Source organism: Netta rufina, assembly GCF_964035555.1.
Source record: "Netta rufina genome assembly, chromosome: Z".
NCBI classification, from domain to species: Eukaryota; Metazoa; Chordata; class Aves; order Anseriformes; family Anatidae; genus Netta; species Netta rufina.
In genome coordinates, this window is record NC_140126.1 from 48,389,981 (window position 1) to 48,407,571 (window position 17,591).

The window sequence follows — 17,591 nt, forward strand, 5'->3', positions numbered from 1 at the left end:
GGGTGCTGAAGGGAGCTCTGGTTTAACATCAGTGCTTCCAGTACATTTTTAAGTCATTTTTCCCAGTAATACTAATTTCCATGACAAGGGGGTGATCCAACAGCAATTCTCAACCTATTTCCTCTTTGATTAAAATATCCACAGACGCTGCTGAAAGGCAAAGCTCTCTGGGACCTGCACTTGCCAGCTTCCAACTGGACGGTGGAGGACGTTGCCCGCTTCCTCTCAAAGCATCCCGAGGAGGTTGAGACAGATAACGGGTCGGTGTACACCTGGATGGATGCCTTCAATGAGACAGACAGGGCTATTCAGACCATCTCCCGCTTCATGGAGGTGAGATCATGCTGTAGTGTGGGCAGGGAGCTGGGGGACAGTGGCGCCTTGGCCTCCACTCACGTGGTGGGGTGGTTCCTGGGAAGGGAAGATCAATCTTCTTCAGTCCCTGTTCCGTAAATTACCATGCTTTGGTGGGGCCAAGTGCAAAGTATGTTAGAAAACACTATTTATTCAGGAGTCTAAATATAGATGTGGGAACCTAACTGTAGGCCTTGTTCTTGAAGCTCCTGCTTTGGCCATTGCATGTGGTTTCCCACCCTGTTGTTACTGGACGACTGAAAGTGGCTGCTCACTGCAGCCATGTCACAGCTCATATTTCTGTTTGGGGTTTTAGCTGAGGACAGCAGCAAAGCTAGCAGCTTCTTGAAGCTGAGAAAGATGAAGCAAATAATGGAACTTGTTCTACATGTTATGCACTTCTCTTGGCAGATGAGTGCAAACAGAAGCATGTCTTGGCCTTTTGGGGGCCTGGTCCAAAGCCTTTGTGAGTTATCCACAGATTTTTAGAGGCTTTCGGTCAGACCTAGCTTATTGGTAACAGCAAAAATAAAACCTCATCTATGAAAATTGATGCTTGTATGGAATCCTATAGCCACTACTGTAATGCTTCCTAACCTCTTGTACAGAAAATACCTTTGGGTTATCTGTCGGGGACACCTGTTTGACTTGCAGATAACCAGTAAGCTGGGAAAAAAAAGAAAAAAAAAAAAGACATCTCTAGCAACTTGCTGGGCTGCTGTGAGCCATTGCAGGATATTTCAGTGCTACAGCCTTTTCATGGGCCTGATATTAGTATTGTAGAGTTACCTCTTTTCTGTCCCTCCTGAACTTAAAGTGTGTTCTGGTTTGATCTGATCCCATAAACACTTCCAAAATTGTCCCTGTCTAGTGTGTCAACTTGGACAAACTGGAGCCTGTGGCCACAGAAGTCCGTCTTATAAACAAGTCCTTGCAGCTTCTGGATGAAAGGAGGTTCTGGGCTGGTATTGTCTTCACTGAAATAGCTCCTAACAGCACAGAGCTCCCTCAGCATGTGAAATACAAGATACGGATGGACATTGACAACGTGGAAAGGACCAACAAGATCAAGGATGGGTGAGGCCTGGCATACTGCCTTTTACACAATTTTTTACTGGGGTTGAGCTGACTGAGGATTTCTAACAGAAATGTCTTGTTCCCTTGGCAGGTACTGGGATCCTGGTCCCCGTGCTGACCCCTTTGAGGACATGCGCTACGTTTGGGGAGGCTTTGCCTACCTGCAGGATGTGGTAGAACAGGCCATCATCAGGGTGCAAACAGGCACAGAGAAGAAGACAGGAGTTTATGTGCAGCAGATGCCCTATCCATGTTACGTGGATGACATGTATGTATACAGGCTGCTTCAAAAGCTCCCAGGAGCATTCTGTGTTAGGAGGCATGGGCTTTTCTCGCTCCTCAAACATGGTTTACTGTGTTCCTATTATCAGTGTGGGAGCAGATCTTGTCAGCCTCCCTACTCTCTGAATTAGGGCTGCTGTATGGAGCACTAAGGATTTAGGATATGTAATGACTTGTGGAACCCTTCCCAGATCTGCACAGGACTTCCACATGCAGAGTGGGAGGATGAAATAGGAAGAGCACATTCGTGAGATGTGCCAGTATCCCCAAACCTGATACAAGCAAAACTAGCACTGAGAAAAAAAGCAGAGACCTTAGCACAGGAGGGTGGAAGGAAGACAGTTCAGAGCAGTCCCCACAAAAAGCAGCTCTTTGAACCTGCTCTTCAGCTGAGTGAGAACTACAACGCCAGCTCCCACTCAGGGCTGGTGATGTGCTTTAGACCCATCAGCCTCACCTTGTGGTGAGACACTGACACTATGTCATGGTTTACACTTGGGCTGCTTTGTGCAGTGAAGCCCTAGCCATCGCCATGCTCTGCTAACCATTGGGTGGTACCCAAAGTCACACTAATGTTTCTCACTTTGTTCTTCTGTCCCTTTTCTTCCTGCTCTTAGATTTCTGCGTGTCATGAGCCGCTCCATGCCTCTCTTCATGACTCTAGCTTGGATCTACTCAGTGGCTGTGATAATTAAGGGCATCGTGTATGAGAAGGAAGCCCGGCTGAAGGAGACAATGAGGATTATGGGCCTTGACAATGGCATCCTTTGGCTAAGCTGGTTCATTAGCAGCCTCATTCCTCTCCTGATGAGTGCAGGTCTGCTGGTGCTGATCCTCAAGGTGAGCCCACTGGTTCGGTCTGTGACAGCAGAATCCAGAGCTTTGATGTGTAGTGACCTGAATTGGCACATTGAGAAGGAGGTAGTGGTTGTTGACTGATCTTTGGGAGCAGGGTTTTGGAATTAAAACAGAGATGATTTGCTGAAAACTGCAGGGTGTGCTGTGATAGGTTCAGTGCCCTTGAAAATGCACCTCTGGTAGCATCTCACTTCAGGGAATGCTGCTGTGCAAATTGCAGCCAGCCCAGTGTCCCCGTCCCCTCAGCAGCATTGCTGAGAATCTCATTTTACTAGAGCCATTTTAGAGAGCCCTTTCAAAGTTTGATGTGCCTGTTTTTCACTTTCCAGATGGGGAATCTGCTACCTTACAGCGACCCAAGTGTGGTGTTTGTTTTCCTCTCGATCTTCGCTGTTGTGACCATTCTCCAATGCTTCCTCATCAGCACCGTGTTCTCCAGGGCCAACCTGGCAGCTGCCTGTGGGGGTATTGTGTATTTCACACTGTACCTTCCCTATGTGCTGTGTGTTGCCTGGCAGGACTACGTCAGCTTCTCACTCAAGATCTTTGCGGTAAGTCTCAATGATACTGCAGCACTCTAGCTGGACAGTGATAATTAGCGGGGAGGGGGCAATGAGAGGATAATTTTCCAGCGTAAGAAGCTACTAGGGCTGAGCTTTTGTTGGCTTTGGTAGGAGTAATTTAGCTACATGAAGCTCTTTTCATCTTTTTATTCTGTGGTGCTGTACCACCAGATAGGCAGGGCTGTAGGAACCATTTGACTTTCTCCTCACCTGCCTGGAGAGGGTGGCCTAATGGTGTCTTCCCTCATATTAAAGTCCACAGAATAATGGAAGGAACAGGGAAGCAAACTTATTCTGGGTGGTGGTCCAGCAGAGATTTCAGGCTTTACTTATTTGAACAAAACAAAAATGGAGTCTGCCAGTCCCTCTAGTGATTCTAGTGATGCTCCTTGGACTAATTTTTTCCTGTAAGGTCTCCGAACTAGGTTGCTTTAGCCTTGCACTAATGGTGAGCTGCCCAGAGCTGAGTAGTTGTGAAAAACTTTATGTGTGTTCATGCCTCCCATTTGCAGAGCCTGTTGTCTCCAGTAGCCTTTGGCTTTGGTTGTGAGTACTTCGCACTGTTTGAAGAGCAGGGAGTTGGTGTTCAATGGGACAACTTCTTTGAGAGCCCACTAGAAGAAGATGGCTTTAGCATCACCACATCTGCCGTCATGATGTTGTTTGACACGTTCCTGTATGGGGTCATGACCTGGTACATTGAGTCTGTCTTCCCAGGTGAGGTCTGCTTCTGAGTGAGGGTCATACCTTCACGCTTTCACATGGATCCTCTTGCTTTACTCCTTTGACAAGGTGCAAAATGGGCCTATTTTTAAGCAGAGCTGCAGAAAAGTCATAGAGGAAAACTCCATACCAGCATTACAGGGAGGCTGTTGTGGCTATTATCAGTGTCTGTTTCCCAGTACAGAGGCAGTGCCCCATTGTGGTGCTGGTTAAGATAGCCCCAAAAGCTTTGGTGCATTTCAACTGTTCCCTTCTCTGAACTGCTAATTCCATAAACCATGCCATAGGAGGCATTGAGAATATCAGACCACATGTGGATGCTTAATGCCTTCCAGCATAGGACCTCTAACCCTAAAATGGAATTTTAGAAAAGAGATTGTTCTCATCCTGAAGACTGTCAGTGTCTTCATCAGTAAATATCTCCTTAGTCCTGCCTAACCTAGAGGCTTACTACGGGGGTAAAATACTTGCCTTCATGTTATGAAAGCTAGCTTGGGAAAATGGTCTGCTGCAGTTGGGCTCATGTAAATTTATTTATTTATTTATTTATTTATTTTCCCACTCTTTAGGCCAGTATGGAATTCCCAGGCCCTGGTACTTTCCTTTCACAAAGTCATATTGGTTTGGCGAAGAACAACAGGACAGGCAGCCCCTTCATCCTGACCAGAAGGGGCCTTCAGAAGGTAAGTGTTGGAAATAAAGGAGCCCGTCTGCAGTGCAGTGTTGGGGTCTCCCTCTTTGAAAGCAGAGCTCACGGGCAGCAGGACTGCGTGGCTGAGGTGAAATTGGTCTTCCATTTGTTCTCAGTTTGGGTACACTCATCAGCTGTGTGTATCTAGGTAAACCCAAGGTAATTAGCCAGGTGGATACTGAAGCCTCAAAGTTGAGAATTTCTCTCATTTTTGCTGACCCTGGTGACACTGGAGATTTCTAACCTCCAGATGAAGCCAAGAGAGTGAAGAGAGCTAAAGGGCAATCTCTATGGAAGGTTCCTGTAACTAGGAAAGAAATGTAGCCAGTTATTTGTATTGCTCATTTCTCCATGGATCTCCACAAATTTGGAGGAATGTGTTGTTCGTTAGAGTTCTCACACAGTTAAATAATCTGTCTCTACTTTGCTGTTTTCCTTCCAGTTTGCAAGGAGGAAGAGCCTGTGCATCTGAGCCTTGGTGTTTCCATCCAGAACCTGATAAAGGTTTATCGTGATGGCAAGAAAGTTGCTGTAGATGGTCTCACACTGAACTTCTATGAAGGGCAGATCACATCCTTTCTGGGACATAATGGAGCAGGGAAAACCACTACCATGTAAGATCAACATAATACTTTTGGGAAGTGGGGGAAGTGGCTCTGAATGCTACTGTACCTATCAATATGGTGCAGGTACAACTGCAGTGGGGCTCTGCTGATGATGCTCTGCTGATTTCAGTTGAGCTTTGTTTATTTACTCCAGCTGCCTCAGAAGATGCACAGATAAAGGGGACTGAAACTGGAGGGAGTTCAGACTGTGACTGAATGCATCTGCTGGCAGGCAGCATATTTTTAGTAATCCCATTTGTGATTCTGACTTATCAGGATAAGGAAATGAGTTGAGCTTGAAAGGATGGGAAGCTTTTAGAGGAAAAGATATTTCCTTCAAGCAATGTCATGTGGGTGTGCTTTGATCACTGTGTTAAAACCACTGGAGCCAATTCTTCATCCATTAGTGAGATGTTTGTCAGACTACTTCCCTAATGCAGGATTTCCCAAGGGCTTTCACCTGCTCTTCATTGATCCATCCTAGCATATACAGCAGCCACTTATTAGTGGTAGAACCTGCATATCTGTTTTGTTTGTTCTTCAGGTCCATCTTGACTGGCTTGTTCCCTCCAACCTCGGGTACTGCCTTCATCCTGGGCAAAGATATCCGCTCCGAGCTCAGCACCATCAGGCAAAACTTGGGTGTCTGTCCACAACACAATGTGCTGTTTGACTTGTGAGTAGCATCCATGAGATGCTGGGCTGTTGTTATCCAACTGGTATTTGGGTTCCTTCTGAGACACTAGTGTGCTTCCAGCTGGGATGGATGTATCTTCAGCTGTGGGGAGGGTGACTGACAGCAGGGTGGTGAGAGAGTGGTAGAAGCACATTCTGTTCATTAGTGTGTTCGTGCATGTTTATGTATTATCAACAAGAGCCTACACTTTCATCTTTGTCCTCTTTCTGAGGAAATCTGCTACACTAAACTTACTGAGCCTACTGGTTTGGGGTGTTAAGCACTGCCAAGCTCCTCTAAAGGAGGATTATTTGCATTGTGGCTGAACGGTCACACTCTGAAATCAGGCCTGAGCTGAGCACACCCAATCTGTAGCTGCTGTCTAAAACCTCAGCCTTAAGAGATGTTTTCCCTAGCAGACAAATGCGCTTGCTGTAACACTAAATGCAAAGGATGTATGCCAGCGTGGTGCTCTCAGCTGTGCCCTGAGTTTGTTCTTGTTCCCCAGGCTCACTGTGGAGGAGCACATCTGGTTCTATGCTCGGCTCAAAGGGCTGCCGGAGAAGCAGGTGAAAGAGGAAATGGAGCAGATGGCAATGGATGTTGGTTTGCCTCACAAACTGAAAGCCAGGACAAGCAAACTCTCTGGTAGGTTCAGCAGCTTGTACATTTCTGAGTAGCTCCCTCAGCCCTCCCTCTCAGCAGAGCTTGGCAGAGGCTGCATCACAGATCTCGTCTGGATCTTCCAGTTAAGGCTGGATCCTCTGCAGGCTACCATACAACTTGACACTTAAAAAATTAGGTATTTACTAAGTACCTAATCATCTAAATTAGGAAACATAATGATCTTACAGTATTTCATGCTGATACCATAAAAAGTCAATCACTTTCTATGAATATTCTGTACTTGTTTCCATCATGACACAGGCATCCACTCTAGCCATGGAATTTGCATACCTGTGATAAAGCTACGTGTGATATTTGTTTTCCAAGTGCTTACTAGTATGTTTGGGCTTTATGGGGTTAGGTGAGGGTGGCTCAGACCATAACCTAACCTCCAAGTCATGTGGTGTTTGTGAACAGCACGTGCACTTTTTATATCAACTTCTGCTACTTCAGTTGACATCCTGGAGTGTCCTTCCGTTTTGTTCCAGAATGCCAGGATTCCTGTGTCATTCTGTACCAGATACTTGGGGACTGAGACTGCTTTGTCTCAGTCAACATGTTCACAGACTGCACATTTGTCCTTGGAAAGGGAGTGTAGATGGCCTCAGGTTGGCTTCACTGAGAAGAGTGTAACATAAGAGAGGTTGAAGAGTATATAATAATTCCTCACTGCTGTCTCTGATGCACTTACACAGGAGCGAGTCTCTTGGGGACCTCCTGCTGTAGTTCAGGCTTCTAAAGACCTGTGCTCCATATCCTCAAACACAGTTAGGCCTCCAAGCAGGAAATTTGCTACTGCTGATGTAGCAAAAATACACGTAATTCACTTATAGAGGGGGTTGCAAGATGTGGTTTGCTGTAGAAGAAGAATTGGGCAGCGCTGGGGGAAAACCATCCCAATGAATTATCCCCTGTCCTGCAGTTTATGGGACCCTGAAGGCCTGAAACACTAGCAGCACTGTCTTCTCAGTATTCAATTCTGCTTTCTCTTGGAGAGCTCAGTTTCCATTGTGCTGCGTTTGTTGTTCTCCTGCTCTCTGTGTCAGCCTGAATTCCTCTTTCTTGTTGTGCCTGTCAGGTGGCATGCAGAGGAAGCTCTCAGTTGCCTTAGCCTTTGTGGGTGGCTCCAAGGTTGTCATTCTGGATGAACCCACGGCTGGGGTGGATCCTTATTCCCGCAGAGGGATATGGGAACTGCTTCTGAAGTATCGGCAAGGTATGTGGTCTTTTTCTGTACTCCCAATGAAATCTGTCATGTGAAGCAAAAGAAAATCTCTGATTCGTGACTGTTCCCAAAATAGCAACGTGTCTTTGCAACGCTATTGTTGCCTGCACTGAGGAAGGAACAAAGAGCATGTGGGACAAGCGTGTTCTGATCTTTCACCTGTCCTCATTTCTCATCCCATTCATGTCAGAGCTCATGAACAAAACCCCTTGATGTATTGTGAGAACAGTAAAGCCAGAAATTCACCCTTTTCTTGCGGCAGTGTCCTGTTGTAGTGCAGCCATGCTTGTTGACGTGAAATTAACCCACTTCAGCTAAGCAGGGCAATGGTGTGTAGAGAATGGAGAGAATATAACTGTGACAGCAATTGTGAACCTTTTCCATACTGCTATCCTTGTACAAACGAGCTTCAACCTGGGTCACAAACCTCCTATGCAACTTCATATTAAAACCCAGATGATCATGGCCTTTCTTGTTTTGCAAGCTTGGGTATGGTTGTTTTATGCCAGTGTCTTCCTTTGCTTTCTTGCAGGCCGCACTATCATTCTCTCCACACACCACATGGATGAGGCAGACATTCTGGGCGACCGGATTGCCATCATTTCTCATGGCAAGCTCTGCTGCGTTGGCTCTTCTCTCTTCCTGAAGAACCAGTTGGGAACAGGCTATTACTTGACCCTGGTCAAGAAGGATGTGGATTCTTCTCTGAGCTCCTGTCGAAACAGCAGCAGCACAGTGTCCTATCTGAAAAAGGTACAACTGACCATTCCTGCTTATGTTCTTTCTTCCTGCATGAAATTTTAGGCTTACAGCATTTGAGATTTTACATGACAGAATATATTGAAGAAAAACCCCTTATTCTTAAAAAGAAGGGTTGCTTGCTTTCGTAGGTGCCATGACAGACAACTATAGCTATTTAAATTGTTGCATGGGATATATGCCCCTAATAGAGTTTATTTCAACACCAGTGTTTCCAAAGTTGATTGGAGAGAGACAAGATAGATGAAATGCACCCTTCTGTAATACTTAAATCTACTGATGTGACTTCTTGCTTGTATTTTATCCCTTTGCAGTAGTATGTCACCTTTACTTTGACTCTTCTGTGGAATATCTAGCATGATGTAGCATCTGTTTGGAATTATAAAGAGTGTAGCGTCTACGTAGGCCCCTTTTCTAACTAAATATTGCTTAATGGTTGTCTTTTCTTTTTGTGACTAGGATGACAGTGTCTCCCAGAGCAGCTCCGATGCTGGCCTTGGCAGTGACCATGAAAGCGACACCTTGACAATAGGTGAGGCTCGGGAAAAGAGTATATAACATTCAGTCCCAGTGCTAACATTGCTCATCCTTTGACCTTGAAAAACTGCCTTAAATTTGTGTCTCTGTGTAGCTACAGTCTTGGGACAGTTATCAAGTTCACAGACACAGCATTTTTAAATCCATAAATACAGGAACATTTTCCTCCTGTGAGCCACTTCGAGTTCATGTTGTCTTGAGATTTAATAGCTAAAGGTGACATAGTTGCTAGGCCTGTTAGCAATATGACTTGCAAGGCTGCTGGTAGCACGTAACAGATCGCTCACATTCTACAAATAAAAGGAATAACCAGACTTAGGTCCAAGTCTTTGCTAAAAATAAATGGAAGTCAGATTTTCCTTGGAAATGAGCTGCTTTCCAGAGAAGTCCCATATTCCTTCCTTTGCTTCTGACAGGATTATTTTAGGCTGAGCTGATTTTTCTGCATAATGAACAAAGTCAAAAGATGAATACTACCTTTTTCATTGGTTCTTCTAGATGTGTCTGCAATTTCAAATCTCATTACAAAACATGTTCCTGAGGCCAGACTGGTGGAGGACATTGGCCATGAGTTAACCTATGTCTTGCCATACAAAGCTGCTAAAGAGGGAGCCTTTGTGGAGCTGTTCCATGAGATTGATGACCGTCTCTCTGACCTCGGCATTTCCAGCTATGGCATTTCTGAAACTACCCTGGAGGAGGTGAGTGAGCTAAACCTTCTTTTTTGACTTAAACCACGGAAGTGAATTAGTGAATTATGTCAGAAACAAGGGCAAGGCAGTCTTGTCTCCACTTCCAGTAAATAGTTGCCTGTTTATTGTGGAGCAAGCAGTTCTGTCCTCCTCTCCAAAATGGATTTTATTCTGTACCATTAAAGTATTTGTGATAAAAATGGAAATGTAATACAGGCAAGCTAGGTCCTTTGTACTCAGTTGCACTTCACTGAGATGTCTGTCATGTAAAGTTTGGCCCCAAATTGGCTTCTAATGACTGTGTAAATACCTTTGAGGTGTTTTTAGGGATGCTTTGTGCTGCACTTAACCGGAAACATGCATTTTCAGTACTGGAGGTTGTTGTTTACAGAAACCCTACGGCCATATGCCCGTGTCAGGGTTTGGGGGCTGATCCTTGTGATTGTGTTCTGACACATTTAGTACCAAGGTATTTCACTCAGACATAGGAAATGATGTTCATTTAAGACATACTGAGAACTGATGTTGTAAAGGTGAAACAACTGCAGTGTTGTTACAGCCTGTGCTTCTGGGGAAGCTAAGAGAAAGTCCATGCTTGAGTCACCCAGCGGATAGAGCCTATATCCTCTGTTCTCATGATACGAATGTCAGTCTTAGGCTCTGTCATGGCATTTCCTGAAGGAGTCCCCACAATATTGCATCCCTTCTAATTTTCACTGACACTTACCATTGCCTTTCAGATCTTCCTCAAAGTGGCTGATGATAGTGGTGTGGATGCAGAAACCTCAGGTGAGTGTAGTTGTCTCCTACAGCGTTGAGGGAGACTTCAGGGAGGGGTATACCCTGTATGTGTTGTTTAAGAACATGTCTGACAGAGCCTAGATATTTCAGGAGTAATGTTTCAGTGCAGGGCTTAGCTTCCTGGGGATGAAATGATGCAGTGGATATATCAAACGAGGAGTGTTGGTCTTCTCGGTTGTTAGCCTTGGACAGGTGGGTGACCTTTGTGTATGGCAATGTGTCCAGCTATACAGTGACATGTGCCCAGGTGTGATTGCCTCTATTTCAGGCTGAAGCGGAGCTCTTCTGTGGTGAGAGCTTTCATGACCTAAAGTAGCTGTTCTTAGTATGCTTAAAGTCTGCTTGTTTACTGTTACTTTCTGTCTACTCAGTAACAGCACAGTCATTTTGGAAAAGTGCAGTTTCAAGTTTCTGACTGTGTTGTGACTTTGAGTGACACTGCTGTCTACTCTGAGGAGTAGGAAGAACTTTTGACAGGGTCACAGTACCCTCTGACTTCCTCTTTCTCTTTTCCTGAGAGCAGCTCACTGAACTAAATGTTTGTGGCAGTGTTTCCTGATAAACTAATGCTAGCAAATTGTGCTTAGTCTCATGTGCATATTAAACAAGAATTTTCTCTTGGTGAGAACAGCCTGCAGTTTCTAGGGCTTAGTGAAAAATTAAAAAAAAAAATAATAAAAATAAAAAAATAAAAAAATTAGATGTCCAGTGCACTGGAAGAAGCTTCTAGGACAGCACACACGGAATAGTGCATAAACCATATGACCTTGCAGAGTGACAGTCATGGTTTTAGGTTTTTCTGTACTGGAATCACTCCAACTCAGCTCCTCGGTTTACAGATGGGCATCATGTAAAATGAAAACAATACTGCTTTGCTTTCTCTGGTGCTAACTGGAGATCAATGGAAGCAGTTCAGCTAACCGTAACTGCATTATTTTCAGATGGGACATTGCCAGCCAGAAGGAACAGGCGTGCGTTTGGAGACAGACAGAGCTGCCTTCGTCCATTTACAGAAGACGATGCATTTGACCCTAATGATTCAGACATAGATCCAGGTATTGAGGGTTCCCAAGCCTGTTTTCTTCTTGTGGACACTCTTTCACATTATAAATATTGCAGATTACAAGGCTGAGAGTACCAAAGGATTAGTGGCTTATTTGCCTTTAGTAGGCATTGCAGTATCCATTGCCTGTTCCAACCTCCTGTCAAGGCTCAAGGAGATACAGCTATAAATGAATTCTTGTGAATTTCTGTTGCTTCTTCAACCTGTTGCTCTCTTTTTTTTGTGAGTGAGTAACTGGTCCAGCCATCACCTTGTTTCTCCAGCACAGAATTGCCCAGGGTATATTTTTGTGAGCTTGTAATTAATTGTTTCTTGCTTCTTGCCAGCAGAATCCAGAGAGACAGACCTTCTCAGTGGCATGGATGGGAAAGGCTCCTACCAGATGAAGGGCTGGAAGCTGTCCCAGCAGCAGTTCGTGGCTCTGTTGTGGAAGAGGCTGCTTATTGCCAAGCGAAGCCGGAAAGGCTTCTTCGCTCAGGTGAGCAAAAGGGGGCTTGTGCAAGTGAAAGGAGGTAGAGGATAACCAAGTGGTTACCACGTATTATTGCACAGGAATTCTTACAAATGAGATTCAAATCCAAATTATACCTTAAGAGAAGCAAGTGGGGTCTGAGTCCTCTGCATGCCACGTGAGTGACATGATTGCATGTCAGGATAGGCCTTGTCTTGGTATCGAGAGAAGCCATGGTAATTTACAAAGACCTTCCTGGGAAACTTTGAAAAAAAGTCTTGATCCATTGACTCACCTGGAGCTGATGATGCCACTGGAACATTCACTTTAAAAATGCTCACTCTTTCTTTGCAATTTCAGATTGTGCTGCCAGCTGTCTTTGTGTGTATTGCTCTCATGTTCAGCCTGATCGTTCCTCCCTTTGGGAAGTACCCCAGCCTGGAATTGCAGCCCTGGATGTACGATGAGCAGTATACTTTTATTAGGTATGTTCTTTGTGGCACAGAAATAGTGCTAAATCCTATAATTGTTTTATTCTCTGCTAACTTAAGTTACCGAGTACTGAATTCCTTACTGTACTGTTTAAATTTGCTTTCTGTGGTTAGCTCAGAAGTAAATTTGAAGGGAATGCTGGTGTTTCCTTTTTGGACCTTTAACTGCCATCCTTAACTACTAGCAAGGCCATATCCATTTCTGAATGGTGTTATGACCAGTAATGCTGTGCAGAAAAATAAATGTAGACCAGAAGTGTGTTTGTGCTCCTAGGCCAAGTGTTTTTCAAAGGGAAACCTCCACCCATATCCTTTTCCTGAGCTTTGTCACTGTGTTCTCAGCCTTACTCCACTGCTGTTTTTGCTGCGTGTGTGTTAACCCACTGACCCGGTGGTGTTTGTCTTCTCTATCCATAGCAATGATGCTCCAGAAGATGCAGGCACTCAGAGGCTTTTGGATGCCCTTCTCAATAAGCCTGGCTTTGGGACACGCTGTATGCAAGGACACTCCATCCCGTAAGTAGAACTCAGTGCTGGGAAGGGAAGCCCAGCCCTGGCTTCTGGTCACTCAGTAGATTTAGTCAGCTTCAGGGAATGATACTTACACATGGCCAGGGCAGGATTTAAACCAAAAGGGTTGTAATTACATTAACTGTTTAACGCTCAGGACCTTCTAGAAAGTGCCAGCACCTGGCATAGTAAGGGAGCAGGGTCTGGATGCAAGTCCTCACTGACAGAGCTGGAAAGGAGACTGTTGTCTCTCCCTCAAGTTACTGTTCAGTTCTGAACCAAAAAAGTAAAAGGACCTAGTTATAGAATCACAGACTGGTTTGGCTTGGAAGCAGCCTTAAAGTTCATCTAATTCCAGCACCCCTGCAATTGGCAGGATCACCTTCTACTCTTGACTGTACCTATTCACACAATCCTAAGTTTCCAGCTGCACTAAAAAAATCCAGGTTAGCACCCCCACAAACACCAGCAGACAGGATGGAGAGCCAAGCAGCACTGGTGGTATTTCCTAACTCTGCTACTGTCTTGCTGCATGGCCTTGGGCAAATCACTGAAGATCCGGGCCACTTGTGTAGAAAGGATATACAGAGTCCAGTTGGTTTTGTGCCTAGGCAGGTAGAGCTGCAGCTCATCTTCACTGGATGATGGGAAAGGGGGTGACGGTTGCCTTACCTCTGTCCTGACACAGAGACACTCCTTGCACCGTGGGGCAGACGGAATGGACCACTGCTTCAGTCCCAGAGTCAGTCCTGGACATCTTGAAAGGCAACTGGAGCATGGAGAACCCTTCCCCATCGTGCGAGTGCAGCAATGAGAAGATCAAGAAGATGCTGCCTGTATGTCCCCCTGGTGCAGGCGGGCTGCCACCCCCACAGGTAGGAGGGAGTTGAGGGGTCCTGCAGTGTGGGATGGTCCTAGAGAGCGGAGTGGCTGGGTGTGATTAATACTTTATACAGTACTGAACAAAATTTATCTGATTTGGCACTTGCATTTTCTAATGGATATTCATCTGTGTTTCCCCGGTGACACCAGCGAGAACAAGACACTGCTGATATCCTCCAGAATCTGACAGGCCGCAATATTTCAGACTATCTAGTGAAGACCTACGCGCAGATCATTGGAAAAAGGTAGCTGTTAACATGCCCTGTCCCTTACCTCCCCACCAAACACACTGTGCTGTCAGTGGGATGCTTCACAGCTCAGCCAAATAGGTCTTGGCAACCCAAACTCTTAGCTCCTCTGACTGTCCTGATCCACAGTTCAGGTGTTTCTGCTTTATAGTGATGCCATGGCAGTTCTGGGGCAGGGAGGCAGGCATGTCCTGAGCCTTGAGGGTAAAGTAATGGGAAGGACGGGGTGCAAACCCCAGGAGTTTTACCAGAGAGGAGTGATGGGACATGGAATCAGAGAATGGTTTGGGTTGGAAGGGACCTTAAAGATCATATGCCAGATGTGAGGGTGTATTGCACCCTTTTCCCTGGCTGTGTGCCTGAAGCACTGGTAGGGGTTGTCTCCTCTTTTTCCATGTATATCTCATGTGCTTTCTTTTCTGTCTCTGCAGCTTAAAGAATAAGATCTGGGTGAATGAGTTCAGGTGAGTTTGTACATTTTCTCTAGTTTGTTTGTTTCCACTGCCCCCTGTGCATTGTGTTGAGCAAGGTTCTCAGGACAGCTCCACCCCGTTTCATAGTTTATTGTGTGTGGCTCTTAACTGCCAAGTGTCCCAGGAACACTTCAAAGGATACAGCTGGGACAACCCCAGAACACACTGCTGGAAAACCTGCTGGGTTTATATGGAGAGCAGTCCTGGCTTGTAGGGATTCACAGGATCAGCCAATACTGTCTCACAGGAGGTGCTGTTTTTGCAAGCAAGGAAAACAGAGGAATGTCCTGCTCTGCCTGCACAGGCAGCAGAGGACAGCTGCATTCATTAAACACAGTCTATGTCTTTACAAACAGCACACTGTAGTCATAAACTGGTAATTTAACCCCAGAAATAAGGGGTGGAAGACATCAGGGCTAAGTAGCAATGTGGAAGGGTCAAAGTTTGCCCTTTATGTAAGAGTGGGGACACGTGCCTTGGTTGTAGTGCAAGAAAATGAGACATCTGGGAAAGAAGAAGTGATGTTTTCTGGAGGTGTGTAGTCAGATGTGTGCTTCACTCTCCATCTGTACCCCCAGGTATGGTGGCTTTTCCTTGGGAGCCAGCAGTTCCCTCATGCTTCCTCCAAGCCATGAAGTCACTGATGCCATTAAGCAGGTGAAGAAAATCTTGGAGCTAGCGCAGGTGAGTAGCTGTCTCCCATAAACCCAGATTGTGTTCATGTGACAGAGTTCTGTTATTTGAGAGATGGCTTGGAAAGTGTAAAGTGAGAATAGTTTGTGTGTTAGCTTTCCAGTGGCTTCTCCCCATCACCTCTCAGCTGGGGTTTTCCAGGCTGGTGTTGGGCAGCAGCAGAAGGCTTGGAAATGCACTCATCTGACACTTGCACAGCCCTCATTGCTGATGCAGGTTCTACCCAACACCATCTGCAAGTCAATGGGGATTACAGCCACTTCTGAGTGCTGTGTGGCAGGGCAGAGCAGGCTGCCTCAGGGACTTAACAAGCTTCTGTAAAACCTCACTTAAGTTCTTCTGTGCCAAGTCCGTCCTGGCTCAGAAGAGAACTTGGTCCACTGCTTTCTTCTGAGACTGCCTCTGGGCTGTGGTGTCACTGAAGATTTTCTGCAACCCTCATTTAATACTTGTCACTGGGTAGAAAAAAAAAAAAAACAACACAACAAAACCAACAACAACTACAACAAAACAGGCCTAAGGCTGATCTCTCTTATTGGTAGGACTGCAGAAGGGAAAAGGGTGAGGGGAAAGCTACACTTTCTAACCTTCTTACCACCTCTGTCTCAGAGGATACAGTCTGCAGACTAGAAAGAAAACTGTCAGAGCCATGAAAAACCTAGGGTGACGCCCAGAGTCCAAGATGTAAGAAAAGAGGGGAAGTAACTCTCTCTTTGCTATTTGCAGGGGAGTTCTGGAGATCGATTTCTCAACAGCTTGGCAAGTTTCATGAAAGGCCTGGATACAAAGAACAACGTGAAGGTAAATCAAGCATCCTCACTGCTGTGCCTGCTGCTTGAAGCTCTGGTAACCAGGAGTTATTTTCAGTTAGCAAAGCCTCAGCAGTTTGCCTTGGACAACTATGCAGCCTAGAGCTCTCTGCATTTAAATCATTTGCTAGTGGAGAAGATGCAGGTTATATTCTTACAGTTTTCACTGAAATCTGTTTGTCCCTGTTCAGGCCTAAGGCTCAGAACGAGTTCTGTGCTGAATCAGTGGCTTGGTTTCAAGGCACATGCTCTTGCTTCCAGCAGCCTCTAATGGTTATTGGTCAAACTGTATGTCTGGTCCCTGAGCAAGCTGGCTGGAAAAAGAAAGAAATTGCATACCCTCAACATAGGAAGGGACATTCTGCAGGGCTCAGGAGTCTGTTCCGTGGCTGATACACTTGGTGCCTTGCTGATGCTGATGTGGTCTCTTGCAGGTGTGGTTCAACAACAAGGGCTGGCATGCCATTGCCTCCTTCCTAAATGTGATCAACAATGCCATCCTTCGGGCCAACCTGCAGCAAGGCAAAAACCCTAGTGCTTACGGGATCACTGCCTTCAATCACCCACTCAACCTCACCAAGCAGCAGCTCTCTGAAGTGGCTCTGTAAGTCCTAATGTGAATATAAATGGGTTTGGGATCATCAACTGCTGATTACTGGAAGCTGACAACGTGTGCAGTGCTGTAGCATCATTGATGGGCAGTCAGTGGCTTGTGGCAGTGAGGTTCTACCATGCTTCCCCTAATTTTCTGTGGTCTGGGCAGGCTAGTTGAACCCCTCACCTCTCAAGGAAGGTGAATAACCTGCACACAAGAGACAGCAGTGGTTTTGTAAGGGTTCCATAAGTCACTTACTCTCTTTCTGTAGCTGGTGTAAATAGTGTAAAAAGAACCTGTCACCACTGTTTCCACACTGTTATGTTCTCAAAGCTTCAGTGGTTTATCTCCAAAGTGTGATAGATCCTCCCTAGGCAGCTGCATATGTAGAGGTCACAGAATGAAAGGGAACATCTTTGTTATATGAAGGTAGTTCCCTATTCCTCAGTGCTATGCAAGCTTTTTGTGTGTAGTTCCTTGAAGTTGTAACTTCTAAAAAACAATGAAATCCTCTGATCCACTGCTGCTTGGGGAATTTCAACAGTGTAACTGCCCCTTTCCTTTCTCAGACTTATCCAGAAGGTGACTTGCCATGCATATGGTCATTCATTAGTCCCAAAGTGCCACCACTTGACAAATCGATAGATCCTGTTCACTTTTGCCCACTGTCTCAGCCTGGTGGGCATGCAGTAATGCACAGGGCTTACTCAGTATCACTGAGGCATTGATGAGTTCACAAGCTGAATCAGGAGTCATAAGCTGTATGCAGATACATCTGTCAAATCTTAAGAGCACAGCGATGGCAGGTGACAGTCAGAGATACCTTTCTTTGGACTTAAAAAACAAAAGCAAAAAAATCCCAACCCC

At 45.5% G+C, this 17,591-nt stretch overlaps 1 protein-coding gene across 3 annotated transcripts in view; it reads left to right on the plus strand.

Moving 5' to 3' along the window:
• ABCA1 (ATP binding cassette subfamily A member 1) overlaps positions 1 to 17,591 on the plus strand; it is a 91,249-nt gene that overhangs the window by 62,332 nt on the left and 11,326 nt on the right. For 2 of the 3 annotated variants that reach the window (XR_014619303.1, XM_084305261.1), the window contains exons 12-36: positions 145 to 333; positions 1,226 to 1,431; positions 1,523 to 1,699; positions 2,331 to 2,553; positions 2,901 to 3,122; positions 3,647 to 3,851; positions 4,427 to 4,540; positions 4,991 to 5,162; positions 5,698 to 5,829; positions 6,338 to 6,477; positions 7,574 to 7,711; positions 8,253 to 8,473; positions 8,939 to 9,011; positions 9,515 to 9,717; positions 10,449 to 10,497; positions 11,451 to 11,564; positions 11,899 to 12,050; positions 12,384 to 12,508; positions 12,932 to 13,030; positions 13,713 to 13,899; positions 14,057 to 14,151; positions 14,586 to 14,618; positions 15,206 to 15,311; positions 16,047 to 16,121; positions 16,564 to 16,733. Coding sequence is in view for 2 of the 3 variants with exons in the window: in XM_084305261.1 (XP_084161387.1) it covers positions 145 to 333; positions 1,226 to 1,431; positions 1,523 to 1,699; positions 2,331 to 2,553; positions 2,901 to 3,122; positions 3,647 to 3,851; positions 4,427 to 4,540; positions 4,991 to 5,162; positions 5,698 to 5,829; positions 6,338 to 6,477; positions 7,574 to 7,711; positions 8,253 to 8,473; positions 8,939 to 9,011; positions 9,515 to 9,717; positions 10,449 to 10,497; positions 11,451 to 11,564; positions 11,899 to 12,050; positions 12,384 to 12,508; positions 12,932 to 13,030; positions 13,713 to 13,899; positions 14,057 to 14,151; positions 14,586 to 14,618; positions 15,206 to 15,311; positions 16,047 to 16,121; positions 16,564 to 16,733 (3,620 nt within the window). In the remaining variant the exon portion in view is untranslated. The remainder of the gene's footprint in view (positions 1 to 144; positions 334 to 1,225; positions 1,432 to 1,522; positions 1,700 to 2,330; positions 2,554 to 2,900; positions 3,123 to 3,646; positions 3,852 to 4,426; positions 4,541 to 4,990; positions 5,163 to 5,697; positions 5,830 to 6,337; positions 6,478 to 7,573; positions 7,712 to 8,252; positions 8,474 to 8,938; positions 9,012 to 9,514; positions 9,718 to 10,448; positions 10,498 to 11,450; positions 11,565 to 11,898; positions 12,051 to 12,383; positions 12,509 to 12,931; positions 13,031 to 13,712; positions 13,900 to 14,056; positions 14,152 to 14,585; positions 14,619 to 15,205; positions 15,312 to 16,046; positions 16,122 to 16,563; positions 16,734 to 17,591) is intronic. The other variant, XM_084305262.1, reaches the window with a different exon arrangement.